This window comes from Rhineura floridana, chromosome 10 (assembly GCF_030035675.1).
Source record: "Rhineura floridana isolate rRhiFlo1 chromosome 10, rRhiFlo1.hap2, whole genome shotgun sequence".
NCBI classification, from domain to species: domain Eukaryota; kingdom Metazoa; phylum Chordata; class Lepidosauria; order Squamata; family Rhineuridae; genus Rhineura; species Rhineura floridana.
In genome coordinates, this window is record NC_084489.1 from 74,926,261 (window position 1) to 74,953,799 (window position 27,539).

General features: G+C 39.2%; 1 protein-coding gene across 1 annotated transcript in view; it reads left to right on the top strand.

Moving 5' to 3' along the window:
- The window catches only part of PTPRN2 (protein tyrosine phosphatase receptor type N2), a 1,065,701-nt gene that overhangs the window by 44,766 nt on the left and 993,396 nt on the right, over positions 1 to 27,539 (top strand). Inside the window, exon 2 of the mRNA XM_061585692.1 lies at positions 24,615 to 24,665. Coding sequence (XP_061441676.1) covers positions 24,615 to 24,665 — 51 coding nt within the window. The remainder of the gene's footprint in view (positions 1 to 24,614; positions 24,666 to 27,539) is intronic.

A 27,539-nucleotide genomic window follows, 5' to 3' on the forward strand; every position in this document is an offset into this window, starting at 1 on the left:
TTCTGGAGAAATATGCACAAGGATACAATTCCTTCCCATCCAGGTCTGGTTGCAAAAGGACCCCCCCCCATGGCTACGTCTGAAGCATCCGCTTCCACGACGAAGGGGCGGGTAGGGTCAGCAAAACGCAAAATAGGCTCAGATGTGAATTTCCTTTTCAGTTCCCCGAAAGCTCTCGCTGCATTCTCTGTCCATTGGAACTTTCCTTTTCCCCTTAAACAGTCCATAAGGGGAGCTGTTAGCTTGGGAAAGCCTGGGATAAACTTTCTGTAGTAATTGGCAAACCCCAGAAAACATTGTACATCCTTCTTGGTGGTTGGCTGGCACCAATCCAATACACAACTCACTTTTCCTGGGTCCATCTCCACCCCTCCTGCCGAGATTCGGTATCAGAAGTCCAAAGATGACAAGTCAAACCCACGTTTCTCTAACTTGGCATACAAGTGGTTCTCTCTCAGTCTTTTCAACACAGTTTTCACGTGTTGATCATGTTCTTCCTGGCTCTTTGAAAACACCAGAATATCGACTTCCGGGAAGGGTGACTTAGCCTGTGCCTGCTTTTGAGACGGGCTCCTGCCTCAAAAGAAGCTTATTCAGATATATCAGTCAGATTTTTTTTTTTTTTTGACTGATTAAACTTCTCCCGGGTAGGGAGAAACGAAGAGATTAACCTCAAAGCCTATTTTTGTTGGGACGACCAGATCTCATTAATTTATGGGACGAGGTCCAGCCGACGAAGGTGGGACGGATTTTCAACAACAAGCTCTATCTGTTAAAGCGAACGTTCATCTTATCTTCTAAGAGAGAACGCACTAACAGGCAAGCACCCTTCTTTCTATATTTTTCTTTTATTTGACTTAAATTGTTGCTGTTTAAAAGAGATTTGCCAGATTGATCGGTTTTTGACATCTCACTGGGGAGCCATAACTTCTCTCTGCTACTCACTAATTAATAGCTTATCTCTGTTTTTGTTGCAAAAAGCTGTCCTGGATTTGCACTCTAAAGATATACACAGAAGAGGGATTTCTATTCCAGATTTTTATTTTGAAGAATATTATATTGTCTGAGACTACTCTCTTTTTGGTCTATTTTATTTTGACGAATCTGTTTCCTGACGACCGCCATTAATTGTTTCGATCCTGGGAACTGCATTTTGTTTACTTAAGCATGGAGAGATAAGGCTGTCTGCTCTGTTTATACTGTGATGTCACCAAGTTTGGAGTATTAACCCAATTGTTGCTGAAATAAGAAGTGGTTTTCCTATATTTTTCTTTTAAAATGGCAATTAAGAAAGTGGCTGAGAATCTGGAAATAACTATGTTTCAGAAAATAATGGATGAGATTGAGATAACGAAACAAAACCTGCGACAGGGTTGTAAGGAGCTGAAAATTGAATTGAGTAAAATGAAGCAGGAGATTAAAGATATAGGGGTCCCTGTGAGAGAGGTGACCCTGGAGATTGGAACAAACGTGGAACAGGAAAAAGATTTGGAGTCTATGGACTTTAGAAACAAAATCTATTGTTTGGAGACACAGGAGATTAAAGACATAGGGGTCCTTGTGAGAGAGGAGACCCTGGAGACTGGAACAGGGGTCCCTGTGAGAGAGGAGACCCTGGAGACTGGAACAGGGGTCCCTGTGAGAGAGGAGATCCCGGAGATTGGAACAAACGTGGAACAGGAACAAGATTTGGAGTCTATGGACTTTAGAAATAAAATCTATTGTTTGGAACTCAATGTTATCTCTGAAGAAATTAATGAAGATTCTAGAGATAAAGTTATCAATGGCATGGATAATCTTCTGGACTGGAATGATGTGATGGAGCCCAATATAGAGAAAATCTATGGAATTAACTGCAGCCATGTGACAATGGAAAAACTTTCAAGAGATGACCCAGTGTATTTTGAAAAAAAGAACAGAGATATGATTTTACAGCAGTATTTCAGCAACCTATTCAGAATGGATGGCAAGAAAATATTTGGGATAGAGGTAATTCCCATCAGACTCTTACTATATGACTATGGCTTTGACAGCAAGATTATTATGGAATACTGATAATGGAAGATTGGATACTGAAATTACTGGACTTAACAAGACTACTGAAGATGGAAGATGGAAAATGGAACTAATAGGGATAATAGAACAATGGCTACTGAAATTACTGAACCTAACAGATTCTGATGTGATGGATTAATTGAAATGTTTATTTTGACTATGGATATGACAATAAGATTATCATAATTAGTAATGAGATGGATTAATCGATATGCTTATCTGGAAAAAAAAATTGATAGATATATTTCTTAAAGAATTGAAACCTCTCTTTGACTTTTTGTGGAAAGAATAAAGTAATGTTTATGAGATTTGATGATTAAGTAAGATAACTACTGGAGGAAAGTGATTTTATAATATGACTTAAGAGACAGGATTGTTATATATTATAGACTTATAACTGATTTGATCTTTGACAAATGGGAAGTCAATATTTTACTCTTTATTTTTTATTTTTGTTTTTTTTTCTTTTTTTTCTTTTTGTTTAACTATTTTTGATTTTGTTTTTTGTCTTTGAATGTTTTATGATTTCGTCTTGTATGTTTTATGAAAATTTGAATAAAAATTATTGGAAAAAAAAAAAAGAAAACACCAGAATATCATCCAGATAACAAATCACGTACTGATCCAAGAGGTCTCTAAACACTTCGTTCATAAACTTCTGAAACACGCCAGGTGCCCCACATAGCCCAAAAGGCATCACCAGGTATTCAAATTGACCATAGGAGGTGTTGAACCCGGTCTTCCATTCATCTCCCTCTTTCATTCGAATCAGATTATAAGCCCCCCCTTAAATCCAGTTTCGTGAAGATTGTTGAAGAACGCAGTCGGTCTAACAACTCTGGAATCAGGGGCAATGGATAACTGTTAGAGATGGTAATTTGATTTAAGGCGCGGTAATCATTACAGGGTCTGAGTTCACCTCCTTTCTTCTTCACGAACAGCAAGGGGGCCACTGCAGGGGATTGTGAGGGATGGATAAATCCTCGCTTCAGGTTTTTTTCCAAAAACTCTCTCAGAGCTGCTCTGTCTGGCTCTGTAAGGGAGTAAATTCTTCCAGCTGGAATGCTTGCTCCTGGCACTAAATCAATCAGGGATTGCACGGAATCTCAAACAATGCTCTTTATTTCTCATTTCAGTCACAGCCAAATAGTCCAAGTTTTTTTCTAATTCCAGATTTAATATATCTGTTCTATTCTCCAAGATTTGTACCTTTTCTTTAGTATTTTTTGCATCCTCCTTTATTTGCCCAATTGTCCCTTTAATCTCATCCACTTGTGTTTTAATATAGTCTTTTATATCTATCAATTCAGTTTTCATTTCCTGTTTTATATCATTAATCCCTTCCATTATTTTTTGAAACATATCTGGGGGTACAGCCCCTTCCTGTGGGTCAATAGAACCTCTTCGCTCCTGGGCCCTAGTTGCTTTTTTAGTTGTCATTTTCAAAAGAAGCCTTTAATTTCTGATATTAACCACTGTTCCAAAACCTAGAGGCAGTCTATTTCTTTTTTTTTTCCCTCCACCAACAAAAGAGTTAATATTCCAGGCCTGTTATTATAGTCCAGCCAGCACAACACAGTTCTTATCTACGTCCAAGAATGCAAAACAATCCTGGTTCCCAGTACAGCCAACACCAAGCGATTAGTAACATATACGAACAGCAGATTCGTCCAAAAAAAAATAGTCCAAGGAGAAAAATAGTCCAAAATATATTTCCATCAAATAATAATTACCTCTCATCCGTTTTTAAACTTTAAAGCTCCAAATTCAGGCCAGCTTTTTGTCGTAAAAAAATATATATAAGTTGTTTACATTTTCTTTCTTCCTTAATTATATTTAAAAGAGAAAAAGTATGACTCACCCAGGTTTCTCAGTTGCTGATTCGTAAACAAATCCCTTTTATTGTAGTAATTTAAGCCAAATGATAAGATTTAGACAGAAGTAGGCTCGCTGGTTAAGGACGTTTTTTTTAGAAGGAAAAAAAACGCTTCACTTTATCCCAGTACAGCTTGCATGGAAATCCTGACTCCGTCTTCAGCCGATCGGCATGCCTTCTTATCTCAGGGATTTCCTGATCAATTCCAGCCGCCGACAGCTCAACGAAGTCTTGTGGAAAATCTGATCGGTTCTCCTATACCTTGGAGAACATTTAAGCCAGTCAAAGTTTCCTTTTAACTGGCTTTTAACCTGAAAAAAGCTTCCTCTGAGGCAGAGATCTCTCAGAGACAGTCACCAGCTGAGCACTCACTTCCGGGAAGTCCAGATGCGAATTTCCTTTTCAGTTCCCCGAAAGCTCTCGCTGCGTTCTCTGTCCATTGGAACTTTCCTTTTCCCCTTAAACAGTCCGTAAGGGGAGCTGTTAGCTTGGGAAAGCCTGGGATAAACTTTCTGTAGTAATTGGCAAACCCCAGAAAACATTGTACATCCTTCTTGGTGGTTGGCTGGCACCAATCCAATACACAACTCACTTTTCCTGGGTCCATCTCCACCCCTCCTGCCGAGATTCGGTATCCAAGGAAGTCCAAAGATGACAAGTCAAACCCACGTTTCTCTAACTTGGCATACAAGTGGTTCTCTCTCAGTCTTTTCAACACAGTTTTCACGTGTTGATCATGTTCTTCCTGGCTCTTTGAAAACACCAGAATATCATCCAGATAACAAATCACGTACTGATCCAAGAGGTCTCTAAACACTTCGTTCATAAACTTCTGAAACACGCCAGGTGCCCCACATAGCCCAAAAGGCATCACCAGGTATTCGAATTGACCATAGGAGGTGTTGAACCCGGTCTTCCATTCATCTCCCTCTTTCATTCGAATCAGATTATAAGCCCCCCTTAAATCCAGTTTCGTGAAGATTGTTGAAGAACGCAGTCGGTCTAACAACTCTGGAATCAGGGGCAATGGATAACTGTTAGAGATGGTAATTTGATTTAAGGCGCGGTAATCATTACAGGGTCTGAGTTCACCTCCTTTCTTCTTCACGAACAGCAAGGGGGCCACTGCAGGGGATTGTGAGGGATGGATAAATCCTCGCTTCAGGTTTTTTTCCAAAAACTCTCTCAGAGCTGCTCTGTCTGGCTCTGTAAGGGAGTAAATTCTTCCAGCTGGAATGCTTGCTCCTGGCACTAAATCAATAGTGCAGTCATAAGGGCGATGAGGGGGCAAGGACTCTGCTTCCTTTTCATTAAACACATCCTCAAAGTCCACATATTTCAAAGGAAGTGCCACTTCCTTGACCTCCTGCACAGCTCCTGCCAGGGCTTTTACGGTTATCTCTGGCTGACAGTTCTTGTGACAGTACTGATGTCACTAAGTGGTATCTTTGAATTTTTATGATTTTTTATTACTTCCTGTATTTGTATATTTGATCAGCTGGTGACATGGCAACAAGCTGGGTCCTAATTATCTGGGACTTTTCACTTTGCTTTTATTCAACTTTTGATTCAAAAGCAGATGTTCAAAGGTTGATATAAGTTATAGTAGAATAGAACTTGCAGCTAGTTTAGAATATGCAGGTATGATGTACATAACAATTATTGTTAGAAACTTGGTAAATATTGACATTTACTAGTAAACGTTTTATTTGAAAACCATAATGGGAGGGTTGGTACATCCCCTTTTGAGGCTTTGGGTGGGGAGGAAGAAGAGGTTGGGGCAGTCGTCTGTTGCTCTCCATTGACTTCAATGAGAGTCTCATTATTTGTACCACATGTTTTGCAGTATAATGTTAAATTGCCAATGAGGATAGTGACAGGCCCTGAGCAGCTATAGAAAATTGTCTAACCTCAGCTCTTTCCCCATCACACCATCAACTCTGCCTATTTTTCTGTTTCTGGTGGTTTTCTGCCTCAAGTAGATATTCCACCCCCCCAACCCCCTTAGTGACAACCATTTCTGTATGCCAGCATATTACCATTGTCATCTTATTTTTTAGCTGTGGTACAGGATGTCTTAGGAGAAATCTTATCCCAATACAGAAGGTGTAAGCAGGGATAGAGGAGAATTTCATTCAATCTGCATTTTTAAGCAAGCCAGCCTAATCCACAGCTCCCAGACTAATACACAGATCAGAATATAATTATATTTTGGGTTTCACACATCTCAGAATTTTAGAACATCTTGGCTCAAACATTTTTACAATATCTTGGCTCAAAAAACATACCAAAATGCATTAAAAAGTATTTTAGAATAAAATACATTTGGAAATGTGTGCATTGACCTAAAATATTTTTAAAAACAAGTGTTCATACTTAGGCTTGGTTCACACATAACGTTAAGCCAAATTATGGCTAAGCATGAACACATGAGCGTGTGGGTACTCATGGTGAAAATCATGGCTGTTTGTTCCTCCCTTGGTTGTCCTGTTGCCATTATTCCCAGAGCTAATCTTAGTGCCTCATTCAAAGCTGAACTCATGGTTTGCTTCACCTAGACAAATTGCAAGCTGTAAGCCAAGAAGACACCTTGGTTATAGCTCATGGTTTGTCTGGAGCAAAATAAACCATGAGCCCAAGTTCAGACACAGTGCCAAGCCAAATTATAGCTCAGAGCTTGGAAAAAGTTTGAACGACAACTCCCATCAGCCCCAGCCAGCAGGGCCACTGGATTGGGCTGATGGGAGTTGTAGTTCAAAAAAGTAACTTTTCCAAGCTCTGTTATAGCTTAGTTCCAGATAGTGTGGTAGAAGGATGGCCAGAGGAGGAGCAAGGTGGCCACAATTTTTACTGTGAGTATCTGTACGTTAGTACATTCACAGTTAGCCATGGGAACTGGGCCTTAGAAAGTCAGCATGTGCTCAAACAAAAACAGTGAATTAATCAGGGAAATTGTTGACAGAATTCAGGATCCTAAAATCTTTGGACTTTTAAACTCTTCAGGTTTGCTAACAGTTTCATTTAGAGAGATATAGCCAACAGAGTAAAATTCACATGAGCCCAGTGACATATTATGAAGCTATAGTGTGTATGCTGATTAACAGAGAACGCTACAAGTATCACTTTTCCATTAACATCTGAGAGATTCAGTAGACAGGAAAAACCTTTTGACTGTAATGATCCTCATAATATCTGGAGCTGAATTAACTAACACGATTAACTATATCCAGTGTTTGCAAATTAAATAAAATGTATGCTCTGAAAAAAAAGTATTTTCTACAAGCCTTTCATGCATGTTAGAACTAAGATTCTTTTTCAAAAGAGCAAATAGACTGCAGAACTAGCAACTGGTGTTCAGCTTCTGCTATATGCATCTGTTCTGCACTGGGTAAACAGCATTAGGATCCTGAAGCTACTATAGCTCTTTATTACTAAAAAAGGCAAGGAAAGATAAGCATTGGTTTTAATGTCCTATAGAAAGAGATACTCTAGAATTGGAGTTGCCAATGTTGTGCCTGGCCATTGGCCATACTGGCTGGGGCTGATGGGAGCTGTAGTTCAATACATCTGATGGATGCCATGTTAACTATCCCTGTTCTAGAACGAATCTGATGAGCCGTAGAATAAAAGATCAGTAACATGAAGACTCAAGAAAAGAGACTAAAACAAGCAAATCTAAGTTCTAGCATTATACAAAGAGTCAGATGAAATATGGTAGCCCCATCAAATCCTTTTATTTCTCACAAAGTAGTCATGCAGGGGCTGAAGTGCAGAGGTAACAGGAGTTCTACTGTTTGCCCCTGCATCATAATCCTGATTCAGATCACCCCCTCCCCAAAGGTGCTATTAGCAGTGGAGGGAAAAATGTTTGGCCTTTTGATCTTAAATCTTAAGGTTTCTTCCCTGCAGCTGATAATTTGGGGGATGGGGAGAGGGATTTTGAAATAGGGAAATGGCACAAGGTAAAAGGATATCTCCCCTCCCCTTCCCTCCTTCATGATTCAAATTGATACCCCAGCTATTTTTGTGGATGAAAAAGATGTGGGGAGCTCCAAATAAGGGGGAGACTCAATTATTGTTGTTGTTGTTATGTGCCTCCAAGTCGACTATGACTTATGGCGACCCTGTGAATCAGTGACCTCCAAGAGCATCTGTCATGAACCACCCTGTTCAGATCTTGTAAGTTCAGTTCTGTGGCTTCCTTTATGGAATCAATCCATCTCTTGTTTGGCCTTCCTCTTTTTCTACTTCAGCCTTTCTCAACCAGTGTGCCTCCAGATCAGAGCTTGGAAAAGTTACTTTTTTGAACTACAACTCCCATCAGCACTATCCAGTGGCCATGCTGGCTGGGGCTGATGGGAGTTGTAGTTCAAAAAAGTAACTTTTCCAAGCTCTGCTCCAGATGTTGTTGGACCACAATTCCCATCTTTCCTGACCATTGGCAATGAGGCTGAGGCTGATGGGAGTTGTGGTCCAACAACATCTGGAGGCACACTGGTTGGGAAAGGCTGTTCTACTTCCTTCTGTTTTTCCAAGCATTATTATCTTTTCTAATGAATCATGTCTTCTCATGATGTGTCCAAAGTATGATAACCTCAGTTTCATCATTTTAGCTTCTAGTGATAGTTCTGGTTTAATTTGGTCTGACACCCAATTATTTGTCTTTTTCGCAGTCCATGGTATGCGCAAAGCTCTTCTCCAACACCACATTTCAAATGCGTTGATTTTTCTCTTATCAGCTTTTTTCACTGTCCAACTTTCACATCCATAGAGATTGGAAATACCATGGTCTGAATTATCCTGACTTTAGTGTTCAGTGATACATCTTTACATTTGAGGACCTTTTCTAGTTCTCTCACAGCTGCCCTACCCAGTTCTAGCCTTCTTCTGATTTCTTGACTATTGTCTCCATTTTGGTTAATGATTGTGCCAAGATATTGATAATCCTTGACAAGTTCAGTGTTCTCATTGTCAACTGTAAAGTTGCATAAATCTTCTGTTGTCATTACTTTAGTTTTTTTGACGTTCAGCTGTAGTCCTGCTTTTGTGCTTTCCTCTTTAACTTTCATCAGCTTTCGTTTCAAATCATTACTGGTTTCTGCTAGTAGTATGGTATCGTCTGCATATCTTAAATTATTGATATTTCTCCCTCCAGTTTTCACACCTCCTTCTTCTTGGTCCAATCCTGCTTTCCGTATGATATGTTCTGCATATAGATTAAACAAATAGGGTGATAAAATACACTCGTCTCACACCCTTTCCGATGGGGAACCAATCGGTTTCTCCATATTCTGTCCTTACGGTAGCCTCTTGTGCAGAGTATAGGTTGCGCATCAGGACAATCAGATGCTGTGGCACTCCCATTTCTTTTAAAGCATTCCATAGTTTTTCATGATCTACACAGTCAAAGGCTTTGCTGTAATCTATAAAGCACAGGGTGATTTTCTTCTGAAATTCCTTGGTCCGTTCCATTATCCAACGTATGTTTGCGATATGATCTCTGGTACCTCTTCCCTTTCTAAATCCAGCTTGAACGTCTGACATTTCTCACTTCATATATGGCAAGAGCCTTTGTTGTAGAATCTTGAGCATTACTTTACTTGCATGGGATATTAAGGCAATAATTCGATAATTACTGCATTCCCTGGGATCCCCTTTCTTTGGAATTGGGATGTATATTGAACGCTTCCAGTCTGTGGCCGTTGTTTAGTTTTCCATATTTCTTGACAGATTTTTGTCAAAATTTGGACTGATTCAGTGTCAGTAGCTTGTAGCTACTCTATTGGTATGCCATCTATTCCTGGTGATTTGTTTCTTCCAAGTATTTTCAGAGCAGCTTTCACCTCGCGTTCTAAAATTTCTGGTTCTTCATCATAGGGTTCCTCCGTGAATGAATCTGTCATCCCGGCATCTCTTTTATAGAGTTCTTCAGTGTATTGCTTCCATCTTCCTTTTATTTTATCTCAGTCATTCAGTGTGTTCCCCTGTTGATTATTCAGCACCCCTACTCTTGGTTTAAATTTCCCTTTCATTTCTCTAATCTTTTGGAATAGGGCTCTTGTTCTACCCTTTTTGTTGTCCTCTTCTATTTCTATACAGTAACTATTGTAATAGTTCTCTTTGTCTCTACGTACTAGTCGCTGTATTGTTGCATTTAGGGTTCTGACTGTGTTTCTATCTCCTTTTGCTTTCCTTCTCTCTTTAAACATTTGAAGAATTTCTTCAGTCATCCATTGGGGTCTTTCTCTCTTTTTAACTAGAGGTATTGTCTTTTTGCATTCTTCTCTGATAACGTCTCTGACTTCATTCCATAGTTCTTCTGGTTCTCTGTCAACTAAGTTTAAAGCCTCAAACCTGTTCTTTATTTGATCTTTATATGCTTCTGGGATGTTATATAAATTGTATTTTTGTGTTATGATTGCTTTGTTGGTCTTCTTTAACTTTACTCTGGTTTTCGATATGAACAGTTCATGATCTGTACCGCAGTCTGCTCCTGATCTTTTTTTTGCAGAAAGTATGGAACTTCTCCACCTTCTGCTACCAATTATATAATAAATTGGATTCCTATATTGACCATTTGGTGATGTCCACGTGTATAGTCGTCTTTTCGGTTGCTCAAAAAATGTGTTCGCAAGAAACAAATTATTGGCTTCACAGAATTCAGTAAGTCTTTCTCCTGCTTCGTTACTGTCTCCTAGGCCCCATTTCCCCACAATTCCTAATTCTTCTCTGTTCCCTACTTTTACATTCCAATCCCCCATGATTATCATCACATCTTGTTTTGGTGTGTGATCAGTTTCTTCCTGTACTTCTGCATAAAATCTCTCCAATTCCTCTTCTTCTGCGTTTGCCGTCGGAGCATAGACTTGGATGATGGTTATGTTGATAGGTTTCCCTTTTAATCTCATTGATATAACTCGCTCAGTCCTTGCGTTGTAGCTCATAATTGCTGTTGCTACATCACCTCACTATTAAAGCAACCCCATTTCTTCTTAATTTATCATTTCCTGCATAAAATATTTTGTAGTTGCCTGATTGGAAATGTCCCATTCCCGTCCATTTTAGTTCGCTCACACCAAGTACTGTAATGTTGATGCATTCCATTTCTTGCTTGACAATTTCTAACTTTCCCTGGTTCATGCTTCTCACATTCCATGTTCCTATTGTATGCGTCGTACAACTCTGGACTCTCCTTTCGCATCTGTGTGCATCAGCCTCTGGGCTTCCTTTCGGCTTTGACCCAGCTGCGTCATTAGTCACAGCGCTACTCATACTTGTCTTTTGTTCTTCCCCAGTAGCTCGGTGAGTGCCTTCTGAGCTGGGGGTCTCATCTTCCAGCAGTATCTCGTGTTGCATTTTGGATACTCTGTTCATAGGGTTTTCGTGGTAAGAGATATTCAGAGGTGGTTTACTATTGCCTTCCTCTGAGTTTGGATGCATCTTAGTCTGGTGTCTCAGCTTTGACCATTCCGCCTTGGGTGCCCCTGCTAGGAGTCTAGCCTCTTGGTCTAGACTCCTGACGGCATTGCTCTCAGCTTCTTCAACACACTCAAACCCCCTCACCACGTTAAGGTATGCATCCAAATAAGGGGGAGACTCAATTATGGAGCATCACTATTAGCAGAGAAATCCCAGGATGTCATTCACAAATTATGGTTAGGGATCCCAGGAGTTAAAATTCTTCCTCATTATATCCCTGTATATGTTAGATCTCAAGAGGAGTATAGTTGCCTATTAAAAGCAATATTTCAGCAACTGAGAGAGAGCAATATCCTTAATGAGAGAAAAAGTGAATTCAGCAAAGGTTATCTAGGATTCTGCAGGTATATGTAAAAAAAGGAGAAAAAGAAAACAGAATTCCACAGACCAAAGCAAATAATAGCTGTTCAAACAACAAAAGGAACAAGCAACATAAATAAGATCAGGAGCCTGCTGGGAGAAGTCAACTGTTTCTCAAGACAGTTCCATACTTGCAGTATCATTATGATTTTTAACCAAGCAAAATGTAGAATGGAAATGGGATGAGAAACAAGAGCAAACTTCATAAGCTATGAAGAGAAAAACTAAGCAACACAGGTATAATGGCATATTTTGACCCCACAAGGATCTGAAATAATTTGAAGATACAAGTCAGTTTAGAGTTATCTTGATATAGTGGGATAGTGTCATAGCTCATAAAAGCAGAGTGTCAACACACACTGAATAGCAATACTTACAAATATTATCCAATCAATCCAAATGTATTGCTTAAAACCAGATTTTATCACAATATGAATATAATATTATCCCACTTTTCCAACCCTCATTCAAAGAAGCTTACAGAGAAACATAACAAGGATACAATTAAAGCAAAAGCAATACATAAATAGTAAACATAGCTGCAATAACACTTAACAGCTACAGTCATAAGAACAACTTAAAGCAGTGGTCACAGAAATTCCTTAGAAACAGCAGTATTTAAACATTAAACATCTGTTGAAACAGAAACATATAGTTCATACATCACAGCCGTATATAAGAACTTCTGTGCATGCATGAGAAATTGCACCCACTTTGTCCCTTCCTGCTCATGTTGGGAGGAAACAAACCATGATCCCAGGCTTAGTGTTACATCCAAATCAGGGATAAAGGCATTCCTGGCCAACCATCACCCGTACATCTAGTGAGAGTGTTGGATGCATGACTACCACCAAATTGCATATCTGTTCCTTCAAGAGAAGTGCAGTCCCATCTAGAACAGGTTATAAATCCAATAGGAAGAAAAGCCCCTTTTTATTCATGTGGATATCCCAAATTCTTCCTTATATATGACCATTTATCTAGTTTAGCAGCTGAAATTAAGCTGCGCCTTATACTGGCAGTTGTTTTTTCTTAGATATACTTGGTTTTCTTATAATATGTATAATAATTGGAGCAAAGCTTAAGTATCCAAGACTTGAAGATTGCTGTAGCAGTCAGCAAAGATTTGCTGTCAGTGGCAAAATGCATGTATGTGAAATTCAAAGCATGGCAAAATGCAGGAAGGAGAACAGGTATGATGAAGGACAGGAAAACTCTCTTTAAGTGCTCCTATGCCTTATTATTATTTGATTTGAAAAGCATAAGACAATACAGTTTCCTGGCTGAATTTTTATGTGGCCAACAGTGTCAAATAACAATAGTAATCCATTAAACAATTTTTCAAAATATAACTGTAAAAATAAAGTCAGTCACATAAGAAATCAGGGCATAACATCTCCATTCTAGAGAGCTTTGTAGCTGGTGTTGGTCAGGCCCCTGCTGTCCTCCAGCCACATAAAAATGGTCCACACAGAGAACAGGAAACCAGCTCTTGAAAGCACTCACAGCCAGGTGATCTATAATAAAAATATTATCTAGGCTGGCTATGTATCCTACTTACAGAGGATAGTTCTGTTTTTGAAGAGCAAGAGTGTCAGGGGACAAGGGGTGCTTGCTGCCTTGGAATTCTATATTTATTTTAAATAAATAAATAAGATTGCATGTGCATGGATACATGCATCTAATGTTCTCTGGTAATGAGAAACAGGTCAGAGGAGTTGAATAAGAAATAGTTTTTTATATAATAACTAGGTACAACAGGTCTTCTCTCCTTTAGCTGTTTTTTCACTCTGGCCTCATGCCCCACCTCCTGCTTGGCCTTACCTCAACTAGACATGGGACGTGCCCTCAAAGGTATAGTCATATTATCCTTACATCTCCCTTTTTCTAAACAACATGCTATATAGTCTATACATATTAACAATGCTTTATAAGTCTCTCTGTATCCTTTGGTTTTGATCCTCTCAGATTGATTTCTGAAGATTCTTCATTTGTCTGAGGTATGACTAGCTCAGTGTTTTCCTCCTGATGTTTTTTTCTACTGTGTTGCTCCTACTTCATCCTCCCCCCCCTTCCTTTCTGGTATCTTGAAGAGATGCCATCTGTTGCACTGTAGTACTTGTCCATTTGAGGCCTGTATTTCATATGACCTGGGAGCTACTTCTTTGTTAACAATAGCCCTCTGTGTCCATATGGAACTGCTGTGCACTCAGACTTTCTTTTGGGGTTGTAGAGGGATCAGTGCTCATGATCCTTTGTCATAATACTGTTTCTGTCTCACTCTCTTATGCAGTAACTGAGATTAAACACCTTGAATTGAGTCAGAGTTAAGGTGTTCTACCCATGACAATCTGGTCCTGAGTTTTCTATTAAACAAGTTCAGCAGGGGATTTTCCTATTTCCAGTGATGTTGCCTTGCAATTTGGTAATTCCAAGTAGGGATCTGTGTTTGAGTCTATGGCCTTTTCCACCAAATTTTCAGTCCGCTTTCTGCCAACCCATTAGAGTGGGGGTATTTTGGCTTAAAGGTTACCTGAAAAAAAATCATAGTCCTTAGCAAATTTCTTAAAAATTTCTAGATACAAATTGAGGGCTATTATTACTCCTGAGAACCTGAGGTATCCCAAGCCTGGAAAAAACCCCCTCAAATGAGCTATCACATGTTGATCTGTGGTTTCCTTGAGTGCGGCTATCTCTGGGTAATTTGAGTAAAAATCTATGACTATCAAGTAGTCATGTCCCAACATGTAAATAAATCTCCCAGTTTGTACCAAGGTACTACAGGCTTTTGTCCAATTGACATGTGGAACAGGCTCTAACTTTTTAATCTATAGCCTCATGAATTTCTGGCCAGTAAAAAACCTGTCTAGCTCTTCTCTTCCATTTCTCTATCCCGAGATGCCCTTCATGTATTTTGGTAAGCATATCTGCCTGTAGTGCTTTGGGTACCACAATCTTATTTCCTTTAAATAGTACTCCATCAAGCACTGTGAGCTCTGCTGTATGGTGACTGTATGGGCTTGGCATTCTCTGTGCTGACCTACCTGTAGAGATGGCCCGTATGACCATCTGAAGTATCATCTTTACGATTGGCCTTGTCTGTGCTGAAAGCTCTGGACAATGTATCAGCCATCACCAAATCTTGTCCAGGTGTGAACTCCAAGGAAATACCATACCACTGTAATTGAAAAAGTAACCTATGTATCCTTGGGGGAGTATCCACAAGGCCCTTTTCTGCAATAGTGACAAAGGGTTTGTGATCTGTATCAGTCTTCCATTTATAAAGTTGTGAACTTTTTACGTCCAAATACAAGGGCCAGTGCCTGTTTTTCTATTTGTGCATAGTTGTATTCAGAGCTGGTGAGAGCCCTTGAAGTGTATGTAGCAGGTCTCCAGTGTTTCCTATATCACTGCAACAAAGCAGTTTCTGAGCCTTCTCTGGAGGCATCTGTGGACAGTTTTGTCTCCCTTTCATGATCAAAATACTGTAACACAGGAGATTCTTTAGTTTTTTCAAGAGTTCAAACTCTTGGATCATGTTTGCATCCCATGTCCACTGAGCTTCTCTTTGTAACAATGCTCTTAGACTAGATGTCATTGTTGCCATGTTGGGTATGAATCTGCCTACAAAGTTCACCATGCCTAGGAACCTCTGCATTCATTCTTTGTCTTGTGGAGGGGGCATAGTTGTGTTGAAACAATGATAATTCAACATCAACTTTGCTGGACTGGCCATGTTGTTCAAATGCCTGATCACCGTCTTCCAAAGCAGCTACTTTACTCCCAACTTAAGGATGGAAAATAAAATATCGGTGGACAGCAAAAGAGGTTTAAAGATGTTCTTAAAGCTAATATAAAAAAAATGTAACATGAGCATTGAGAACTGGGAAGCTTTGGCCCATGAGTGTCCCAACTGGAGGTAGGCTATTATCAAAGGTACTATGTACTTTGAAGAAGCATGAGTACAGGGCAAAAGGGACAAATGAGCTAAGTGGAAGGCACATCAAGCAAATCCTCATAGCAATTTTCTTCCATCTGGAAGCCGATGTCCTCACTGTGGGAGGCTGTGTGGATCTAGAATTGGCCTCCACAGTCACTTAAGGACCCACCGTTAAAGACCTTATCTTGGAAGACAATCTTACTTGGCCACGAGTGATCGCCAATGAATGAAATGAATGAGTTGTGGTGGCTCTTACTCTCTCTGGATCATCTGAAGTCCTTGATCTGTTAACCTTTCCCCCAGATAGGTTAGTTCCTTTACTCTAAATTTGCATTTTTTTGGTTTAGCTTCAACCTTATGGACTGAGCTAAATCTAAAACTTGTTGTAGTCATTCATCATGTTCTTGTATCATACTGCCCCAAATAAGAATGTCATCTATATATATCTTAGTACCAGCAATTGCTCTGCCCTTTGGCTGCTCTTGTGAGACTGCCCAGGATTGTGGGTGATCTCATGAGAGCTGGGCCATCGATGGGAGGATACTAACTCCTCCCTCCCATCGCTACCTGGGGCGCACTCCTCATAATTAGCGCCTCGTGCCAAGGCTCGAGGCTTGGCTTCCATTCAGGAATGTTACTAATGTGAACACTTTGGGGATGAATTCCTTACTTTGTATGAGTTGTGGGCAAGAAGACCTACCAAAGAAATACACCTATCATTGTGCAAGGTATGCAACACAAGCAAACTGTTCCCTGCTATTAAAAAGGCCATCCTTGCAGCACTTTCCCTCCCAGTTATAACATGCACAGTAGAACTGTCCTTTAGCACTTTGCGTAGGGAGAAGACATTGCTACTTTCTACAATGAGTGAAGATCAATTGTCTGGCTTGTGTTTGTTTAGTGTCTCTAGATAAAAGCAGAAGATCTATTCCAAGGAGAAATTTATAAAAGAAGTTATTAACCATTTTGGCCAAGACCCTCGAAGACTCCCGTTTTTGTTTAAAGAATGGTTAATTTTGTATTATATTTTCTGTTATGGGCAGACAATCACCAGCAAAAACAATCTGAATGATTTCAGATCTATGTTTGGAATTCCGCACCACAGCCACGGCAAATTTTGTGTAAAAGATATGATCCTTAAATCCCTGAGGGGTTTTAATCTCGTTTAGAGTCCAAGAACCCTACATTATTGTTTTTCAATGGACAAAAGTATGTCTTTCTAGTGCCTTACTTTGTTATTGTTAAATGAACAAATAAAGTAATCTGTATGTATAATCCCATACTATACAGTAAATTACCATTAGACACAGCCCACCATTGCGTCTCATTGCTTCTCTTCAGCATCATGTAATATTGAGTGGAGTGGGTTGTCAATTGCCTGTAATAACAATTAACAGATCCCCCCACCTGAAATATTCTGTGGACATCCTTGCCCAGCGCTATGTGCTTGTTGTTATGTGCCTTCAAGTCAATTACGATTTATGGTGACCCTATGAATCTTTTTTGGATATATTCATAGGGTTTTCATGGTAAGAGGTATTCAGAGGTGGTTTAACATTGCCTTCCTCTACGCCTATGTTCCCAGGCAGTCTCCCATCCAAATACTAACCAGGCCTGACCCTGCTTAGCTTCTGAGATCAGACAAGTATGGCTGTAGCAAGCGATGTGCTAAACAAATAATAATTTCCAGCTTTGTGTTTTAGTAGTGAGGGTCATGACCCCACTAAGCTTTAATGTGCAGCAGAAAATATGCCACTGTGGTGCAGTTGCAGCAACTGCAGTTCCTTCCCTGTTAGACAAGAAGCATATTAAATAAAAGACTGTATGTGTCAAGGATGCTATGTTGAATGTATTCTTCTACTAGTGTTTAACATACCTACACAAGTCTTGATGTTTGGATATGCCAGTCAGTTTTCTCAGCTTGGTTGCAGAGAGAAATATCTCATATTGTAAGAGTTGCTTGTTTAACAGTTCCTAGAAAGAATGAGCAATAGGGTCAAGTGACTGAGAAGGATTACCACCTGCAGATTGTCTTGTTGCTCCACTGAGCAGGAGGCTACTAAGAAACCCTTGAAATTACACTGCTCTGTGTATTATAATTTATCTCTGATACAAAAATTAGGGCCCAAGTAGTTCACTATAAAATAAAGAGGAGAATAATCTTGCATGTTATTGGTTAAGTATATTCTACCTTTTATAGGGTGAGGGGAGCACTCTAAAGTAGGTAACAATTTAATTAAAACAAACAAAATAATCCAATACAATTTCATTCCAATAAATTAGATAAGACAACATCCAAAAGAGCACTGCCAAAACACTTCGGTACATATCATTAATCACCAAAGGCATTGTAGAGTAAACTTTATTTACCTGGCACTGAAACAACAGCTGTATTTATACCATATAGCCAGTGCTTTTTTTAAAAAAAAGAGGTACAAGGTTTTATCTTACCTTGATGAACAGTATGTGGGTGCCTGTACAAAATGGTTCCCATGGGCAGCAAAGAAAGACACAACAGTACTCCGTACCTACAAGTACTGCCACAAAAAAGAACTGAATATGGATATGTTGGAAGAGTATTTCCTGATGGGGTCAGTGCTTCACACACTGGTCAGGTGGGGACAACCAAAGCAGAAATGCTGAAGCTGGTCTTAAGGAGCATGCAGGTACTTATAGGAACAGTCAGTCAGTCATATAACCTGGTCCCAAGCCATTCAGAGCTGTATAGCGTGAAACCAACACTGAATTGTATCAAGAAATTGATTGGAAGCCAGTGAAGTATTTTAACAGTCAAAATATATTTGAGACTTGCAAGCTTTGACTGAACCATCTGACAGCTGTATGCTGAGGATTCTGAATAATTTTCAGAGGAAACCCCACACGAAGTGCATTGCAGTAATCTAATCTGGTGTTTCCAGATTATGGATAACTATGGCTAATAGGAACAAGCACCACAATTTCTCTTGTAATAAAACCTTCTTGGGAGATAGAAATGTATCTTGTACATTATTTTTCCTCTCCTGAGTTCCTTGAGATCTTTTTGTATGTGACACTGTTCATGACTTTAGTTGCTGCCCTGAAGAATTTAGCAATCTAAACTATGTTCGTGCTTTTGTTGCTTGTAAAAGCTAGATGCATGTACACTGGGTTCTTACTGTCAAAGCTCCATAGAGCAGGGGTATTCTGGAAGCAGATGGCACATACTAGTTCCAGCAGCCTGAAATATTTGAAGAGGCAGAGCACTGTGTTGCCTTGTTTCCTTCTGCAATGGGGAATTAGGCATGGGGTAAGCAGATGGGTCACTTTGTGACATTGGGGAGTGGAACTTCCATAGTTAAAGACCACTGATATTAGAGAAAGGACTGAAACAGAATATACTTTAAAAGTGGGACTGATTAATAAATAAATTGGATTAATTGATTAAAATAGCTTTAAGTACTACCCTTGAAAAATCATGCAGAACATTTTAAAAAGTTGATTATTTTTAATACAAATGTTGTCAAAACCTGGACATGGCAGGTGCCGTCTTATAAGAGGCATTACTTTTGTCTAATTCAGAAGGGAATTACTTGTTAGAGATGGTGTTGACTGGAGTCGCTAGGGATGGGGGAGAAATTTGATACACTTCTAATTTAAACCCAAACCAATCAAATTCATACTTTCTGAAACAATATGGATATCAAAACACAACTATCCAATAATTTGCACTTATCCAACACTTTGTGATTCAGTTCTTGAACCAAATAATGTTTACCAAAATGCATATTTTAGGAGACAGTGTGTATAAAAATGAATATATTACATACAAAATAACATACAAAAAAATATATGATGAGAAATTGCTTGCAAAATGTCTACATTAGTCAAAACCGATTGCAAATTCCTGCAGAAATGTGGAGAACTGAATTTAAGATTAGGAAAAGAAGAAACTGAAATAACAAAAACTCATATATTCCCATCTCTAGGGCATGCCAACCTTTTTAGTCCAGTGGCCATGTTTGGGCACTAGTCACAGAATGGCTACTATGAGGTGTGTGGCATGACTCAAAATAACTGCTACATCTAAGAATTTACAAGGTCTGAACAGGGTGGTTCACGACAGATGCCGTTGGAGGTTGCTGATTCATAGGGTCGCCATAAGTCTTAGTCGACTTGAATGCACATAACAATAACAACATCTAAAAGAGCCAAAAAAAGAGAAGAACAGAAAATGTTGTGGGGATGCCCCCTTTCAGCCATCCCCATCAATGGAAAAAAGCACTTGCATCAGCCACCACTGCATTCACTCACTGAGAAATGTTTTGTGCATCTCTCTGCAGAATGGGAGGCTTGGTCTTCAATGCTGATAGTCAATTAAATATGAGCATGTTTAAGGGGGCATGTTCTGTGTAGGAGAGGCCAAGCCAGCACAAAAAGGAACTGAGAAGAAACAGCAGCCTCGTATGCACTGTGGATTTTTGAGGGAATATTTACTGAGACCTTTTGTGAGCACTGTAGGAGGCACTAGTGGGCACACTCTCACCTGAAGGAACCACATTGTCAACCTCTGTATCACATAATCTAAACTGGGGTGTGGAATCTGTGGCCCTCCAGATGTTGGACTCTAACTCCCTTCAGCTCTAGCCGGCATCGCCAATAGCCAGGAAAGATGGGAGTTGTCATTCAATAACACCTGGAGAGCCCTAGGTTCCCCGCCCTTGAACTAAAACAGCATACTGTTTTCTTCCAAATGATTATATTTTCATATGTAAACGTATGCAGATTACATTAATTAGACAATTAAAACTCATATAGTTGATTGAATATCCCAAAATAGCTGAGTGTTGTTCAATAAAGTATTGATATATGTGGGGAAATGTATGGCTTGTTTCTGAGGTAAGGTAAATCTTACATTCACTTGCATTTGTTGTATCAGGAAACTAACAGGCAGGAAAATGGAAGAAAATTGTTTATACTGTATGTAGTGGGGAACAGAATCTGCAGGATACAATACTGGTTTACTCTTCAATAATGATTTATTACTGTCATTAACCATTAGTAGGTAGGTGATATTTAAAATGAAATATGGTGTTTCTTAATGTTATAGCAAATCCTAACAAAAATAAATAAATTTGTGTTTAAATATCCATGGGTGAAACATGCATAACTTCAGCTTCAGTTAATGTAAAACTCTATTGAAATATCATATTTTTTCAAGGAGATTTGAAGGTCCTTCAAATCTGCTTTTCCTAGCAAACAAGTATCAGAGTTTGCCACACATGAATTTATTAATTTGCTATTCAAGACATAGAATGTCTAGTTAATTGCATCAGATGACTTATTCTAATCAGTATATAATTGTCAAGTTTTGTTGAAACACTGAAAGTACAGCATTATATCTTCAGTTTTTTATGGTTATTGAGTATATATTAGGTGATAATGCAAAAAAGATTGAACAAAATTAAATTCACTTATTTGAACTGCACATTTGTTCCAAAATAATCTTTTTACACCTGGTGACAGGACAGCAATATGGCAGGTAAAATTCAATATGAGGAAATGTAAAGTTGGACCAAAATTTCTGTCCAAATTTATGCTGAAGAGATTTAAACTGACTATTAATTAAATAATTGTATGATTCGTTCTACCCACCTTTCCACTCTGAACACAGAGTACTCAAGGCAGAATTGAAATTCTTGTGGCTCGAGAGAGTGGTGGCAGTTAAAATGTTCTGCCAATTTTTTTTTTCTTTTAAGCTTTACCTCAAATTCCAGTGCAGAAACTGTTGAAATGATAGACCTTGCTAGTATCTTTTGTGCATTTAGACAAGTGCCAAAGGTTAAGACATGTGACACTCCATAAACAATCTAACCTAGGTGGCTTGGGTATGCCACATTTACTATAGTACTGTGAAGCAGGTTACATAAGACTCTGATTGATGTTTGTGGATATATATGGACTATTGCAGAGAGGTATTAAGCAGACTGTGGGCCTTACCATTTCTCTTACATAGCAAAACATCTTTACAGGATATCAGAAAGCCTTTTGCAAGGGCTGATTTTATAGTTTGAATGCAATGGCCCAAGAAACTAGCCCATTCTATATTACTGTAGTTCCATTTTGGTATCATCCCCTGTTCTTTAGTAGCGATAGGACTCAGAGTTTTAGAAAATGGAGAGACTCTGGATTTTTCATTTATGACAATCAGCTCCCACTTACAGGGGCTCAACTTGTAGCTAAATTAGGTGTGGGTAATTTTAATTGGCTCTACATACACCAAGTTATCCATTTCACCACTGATAAGAACGTTTTGACACAGGTAACCCACAACCTGAGGCCTTTTGGGAGTCTAATACTAGCTTTGACTGCCACATCCAAAGGTTCCTTTCTATAATTTACAAGATCATTTGTGACATACATACTGTACTGGATCCTCCCAAGCTCTTAAACAACCTTGGGAAGCTGATCTTGGTACAGAAATTGAACCGGCTGATTGGAATAGCATGTTAGCCAAGAAGCCCTTGGTGTCAGTTTTGGCAAAAATTAGTGAGAAAAAAAATCCTTCCCTGATCTTACTTCATACTCTTAAGATGTCATAGGATGTGTCTCCAGACCTTTCCATAATGTTGGAGAGGGTGTGGACAACTAGGCTCTTCGTACCACATGTGGTGGACCTATGAGAGGGTCCAGCGGTTTTGGAGGGAGGTTTTCAATGCAATAATGCTAATTACAGGTCAAACAATATATTGCACTTCACATTTGGCATTGCTAACTTTATTTCTGAATGATCAAACAGGTTTATTTCATAAAGAATTGATCACTTTTGTACTGGTGGTGGCAAGGTAAGCAATTGCCCAGTACTGGAAACAGATAACCTTACTTTGCAAATTTGGAGACAAAAAGTGTGATTGCATTAATGGAAAAATTAATGAAGCAGGGGTGAGCTCTAAATGGAACACAGAGGGAAGATGACTTTATTGAAATATGGTATTGTTTTATTGCCCATGTGAACTCTTAGGGATGAACTATACAACCTCCAGCAACCCAAATGCAGTTGTGGAGAAGGGGACCTTTTTGAGGAATTGGTGCCTTGAGATTCATTCTTCTGTTGATATCCTGCGAAGTCCTGTGAAAAAGATAAAAAGTTGGAGTTATGATTGTTGGGTTAAGGGATAGGGAAGAGAGGGAGGGGGTTGAGGTTTTTGTTTGTTTAAATGTATTGTTACTTGCCTTTCTTTAAAAAACCCCCAATAAAAAAGATTTTACAAAATAATGATAGGGATGTAATGAGAAACATGGGTCCAAATATAGGGTGAAAATTAAAGGTAGGGTGAAGATTGGAAGCCAGTGAAGGCATCTGAGGAGGGGTGATACATGGTCTGAACAATTGAAGAAATTAAAACCTTTGACAGGGCAGATGTGGATAGAGATGGGAGGACTGTGATGTGAAGAGGAAGGCCAGATAAAAGAAGATGACCAGAGCATGAACCAGTTGAGGGAGGAAAGAAGAGTGAGCTTTTTAAAATGTATTGTGTACAAAGGGAATGGCAGGGCTTGGCAGCTGATTAATGTGGGGAGAAAAGGAAAGTGAAGAATGAAAGATATAACCATGGCATACATGTCTGATTAAGAGGGTACATAGTGATATTGCTGACAGATATGGAGAGGAATCAAGGAGAGAAAGGCTAAAGAGGAAAGATAAGTAGTCCAATCCTGGACACTGAGAATAAAACATTTTGCCTTCAATGCGAAATGTTATGTTCTAGCCAAGTATGTCTTTAAAGGTTTGGGTTTGTCACTGTTTCCATCCCTGTCTGCTCAATTTGTTCTTACAGTCTCAGCGAGTGTACAATACTCTGTCCTACCATGACAGCTGAGAGGATTACTTCATACATCACTGGCAAGTTCTAAACCACAAATAGGGTTGGGATTAATTCACATAGAGCTTGTGTACTAGAGTTGAGGCCACTAAATGATGATGACGACTATGACGATGAACATGCTTTCCAAAGGTCTTGCTGATCTAGGTGGATCTAGTTTCCTTTATTATTTATTTATTTATTTTCATTTATTTACTGTTTCCTATAAAACATCAACAATAAAAACATATAGAATAGTTTCAAGGCCAATACAAATATAAATTGGAATAAAATACCTACTTAAGAGGCTTGTTGGAAAAGAAAGGTCTCCAAGAGGTGCCCAAAAGATAATAGAGATGACATGTGTCTGATATATAACAGGAGGGAGTTCAAAAGGGCAGGCACTGCTATAGTAAAGGCCCATGTGGAATGGGTATCCTGATGGAATGGGTGTCCTGATTAGATGGTATCTGCAGGAGGCTGTCTCCTGCAGAGCACAGTGATCATTTAGGTATATAAAAGGTGAGAATATCTTTCAGCTATGGCCTTAAGATGGCCATTAACACATTCTGGATTTGAGCCACAGCATAGCAACTGGGAGAGCCAGTGTAGTGTAGTGGTTAGAGTGTTGGACTATGACCTGGGAGACCAGGGTTTGAATCCCCACACAGCCATGAAGCTCACTGGGTGACCTTGGGCCATTCACTGCCTCTCAGCCTCAGAGGAACGCAATGGTAAACCCCCTCTGAATACCGCTTACCACGAAAACCCTATTCATAGGGTCGCCATAAGTCAGGATCGACTTGAAGGCAGTCCATTTCCATTTCATAGCAACTGGAAGCATGAAGACACTTCCTCAGATAATCAACCTTTGGGGAAACTTCTGTACTCTCCCCATTCAGCCTTAACATTGTTTTTATGTTTTTGGCTTCTGTACTGCTAAGTTTAGAATATCAAACAAATGTCTATCTCCAGTTTGAAATTTTATAGCTTGAAACATTGGACAGTGCTGCAATTGTACCAATTTGATACCATCCTGATTTTGTGTTTTTTTGTTGCATTCTAGGCTGCTTGTTTGAGGATGACCTTTGCAAATCATTTGAAATCTGCATAAATGGTAAGTTTCTGATAACTGGTACATTTTGCTAAGCAGTTTATTGCATATGTGTACATTGATGCATGTAGCCACTTGAAAACTTAAAGCACTCCAGCGAGTACTTTAAAAAACCCAATAAAATACATTAAAAAATTAAAAAGATAGGGATGTAATGAGAAACATGGACCAAAACATAGGGTAAAGAATATCTGCCGGAATATCATTGGTCATCTCCTGAGTGAGGCTCATCTGACAAGAAATTTATTTATTTATTATTTGATTTATATCCCACCCTTCTTCCCAGCAGGAGCCCAGGGCGGCATCAAACCTTTAACGTCATTGGCCCAGTCCTGTGGAATGCTCTGCTAATAAAGATTCAGTGGGTCCTTTCTATTCTGATTTTTAAATGCCTGCTGAATACTTTCTTACATCACCAGGTTTATGCAGGCAACTAAGACAGTATCTTTCTGCAGGAGTTAGTTGATTGATTTCTGATTTTAAAGTTTTATACAATTTTGTTCTGTGTTTGTATATACAACCCCTTTGAATTTTTTTAAATGAATAGCGGTATATAAATATTTTTTATAAATAAATACTAGTATACTGCTTTGTGAGGTCTGCCTGAAAAGCAGTACATAAATGCCTTAAATAAATAAGTAATAAACAAATCACTCAGCAGGCAGGCACTTCATGTCTCATACTCTATAACAACTGTTAGCTAGTAGATTATCTCACTTCTAGAATGGAGAACAAGAACAACAGCAGGATCTAAATTCTTTCTTTTTCGTAGACATGCTGCTGCTTATATATCCTAGCAACATGCACCATCAACATACACTTTGTCAATGAGATGTCAGTGTTGAACATTATCAGATTATTTACTTTTTATTTCTTTCTCAACCTTCCTCCCAATGTACATCAGGGCGCTAACAATAATTTCAAAACAAATAAACAAAAATCACATTCAAACTGTAATTAAAACTCTGAGTGGAAAACCTAAGAGAAAGTGCAGAACATAAAAAACAAATGCAATAATAATATGATCTGAGCAGATAAAGTCCTCACTCCAGCTATATCTACAGGCTTGAGTGAATGGATACATCTTTAATTGGTGTTTAAAAGCCATCAGGGAGCAACCACTGAGAAGACCCTGCTTTGCATTACTGCCCCACAGGCCATACCTGTTAATGGGACCATGAACAAGGCCTCCTCTGCAAATCTTAAACATGGATCTACAGATATAGGCAGAGGCATCCCTTTAAGTACTTGGACCCTAACCCCAAGCAAATGAAGTTGCTCCCAAAACAGGTCCTGAAACATGGAATACTTTATAATACCCTTTGAATTACAACTGATACAGCATGCGGTGGCACGCTTGATTAAGAACAGCCGTCGCCGTGATCATATCACTCCGGTGTTAGTAGATATACACTGGCTACCAGTTGTTTACCGGGCCCAATTCAAGGTGTTGGTGTTGACCTTCAAAGCCCTATATGGTTTTGGCCCAGTTTATCTGAAGGAGCGCCTCCAGCATCACCAATTATGCCGCCTGACGAGATCAGCCACACAAGACCTTCTCTCGGTCCCACCAATTAAGATAGCAAGGCTGGTGCGGACCAGAGACAGGGCATTTTCGATTGTGACCCCCACCCTCTGGAATTCCCTTCCTTTTGACCTTCGCCATGCCCCTTCCCTGATAGGTTTCCGCCGGGCCTTGAAGACCTGGCTGTTCAGGCAGGCCTATGGGATCTCTGGGGTGGGTTGCTTTTAATACCGGTATATTAATTATTGTTTTGGTTTTCATTGGTTTTTATTGTATTTTATCATGTAAATGTACGTCGCCTAGAGTGGCCGTTAATTCGGCCAGATAGGCGACTCATAAATAAAATTTTATTATTTTATTATTATTATGAATGTAAATAACTTGCAGCCCAATTATTTGTAACAAAAACATTACTAAAACATTACATTGCGTTACTGTGAGTATAAAACCTTTATAAATCCAATTTCTACAGCATTCCTCTGTTCTTCACAAGAGGGTACAGATCACACATACAGTCCTACCTGAGAGAGATCAAGTATATTTGTCCCAGAGCAAATCTTTCACCACTATATAAGTCCTCTTATTTATTTATTTTTACATGGGTTGATCCTGTTGCTGGTGCTGGATAACTCTTGATGTCGAACAAATTAACAGTAATCTCTGTCAATAAATCCCAGCCCACTTCCCTTCTGTGGAAGACTGATGCTGGCTAGACTGACTTGCCCCCTACTGTTGATAATATTAAAACAGTTTAGGGTAGCATTGCACATGGCATTCTTTCCTCTCTGATGCAAGCTGGCCAGAGCCATTCCCCACAACTTCAGCCATAGGTTCACAAGAATATAAACTGATAGCCAAATATCATAAAGGGGCAGTAATATGGGCTTTACCAACATACATATTTACCTAAGTGAAGACTATTTGAGGATGGCACATTCCTTGTTTTCAGGGAGAGAGAGAACAGAAAAGACAATACTTGTGGTAAAGTCAACTGTATTACAGCTATGTTTCCCTCCAGTTTTTATCTAAAGGCTTCTTGCCTATTATAGTTGTAGAAACTGGCATGATACCTATGGACCTGAATCTATTCTGTTCAGTGAAGGATATGGGAAAGGTGACGTCAGGTACCAAAGAAGTGGGCACCTTAGCCTTGCAGTCATATGCATAAAATGTTTCCCCTAAACTTACAATTACTGGCATATGGAATTATCTGTATTATATTATGCTTTAACTGCAAGGGCTACCTGATGGTACATTTCTCATTAGATAAGGTTAATTAAAATGAATGATAATGGATCATGTATCAGTATGTTGAAATTAGAAGTGTCATTCCTCAATTACTGGGTATAGTA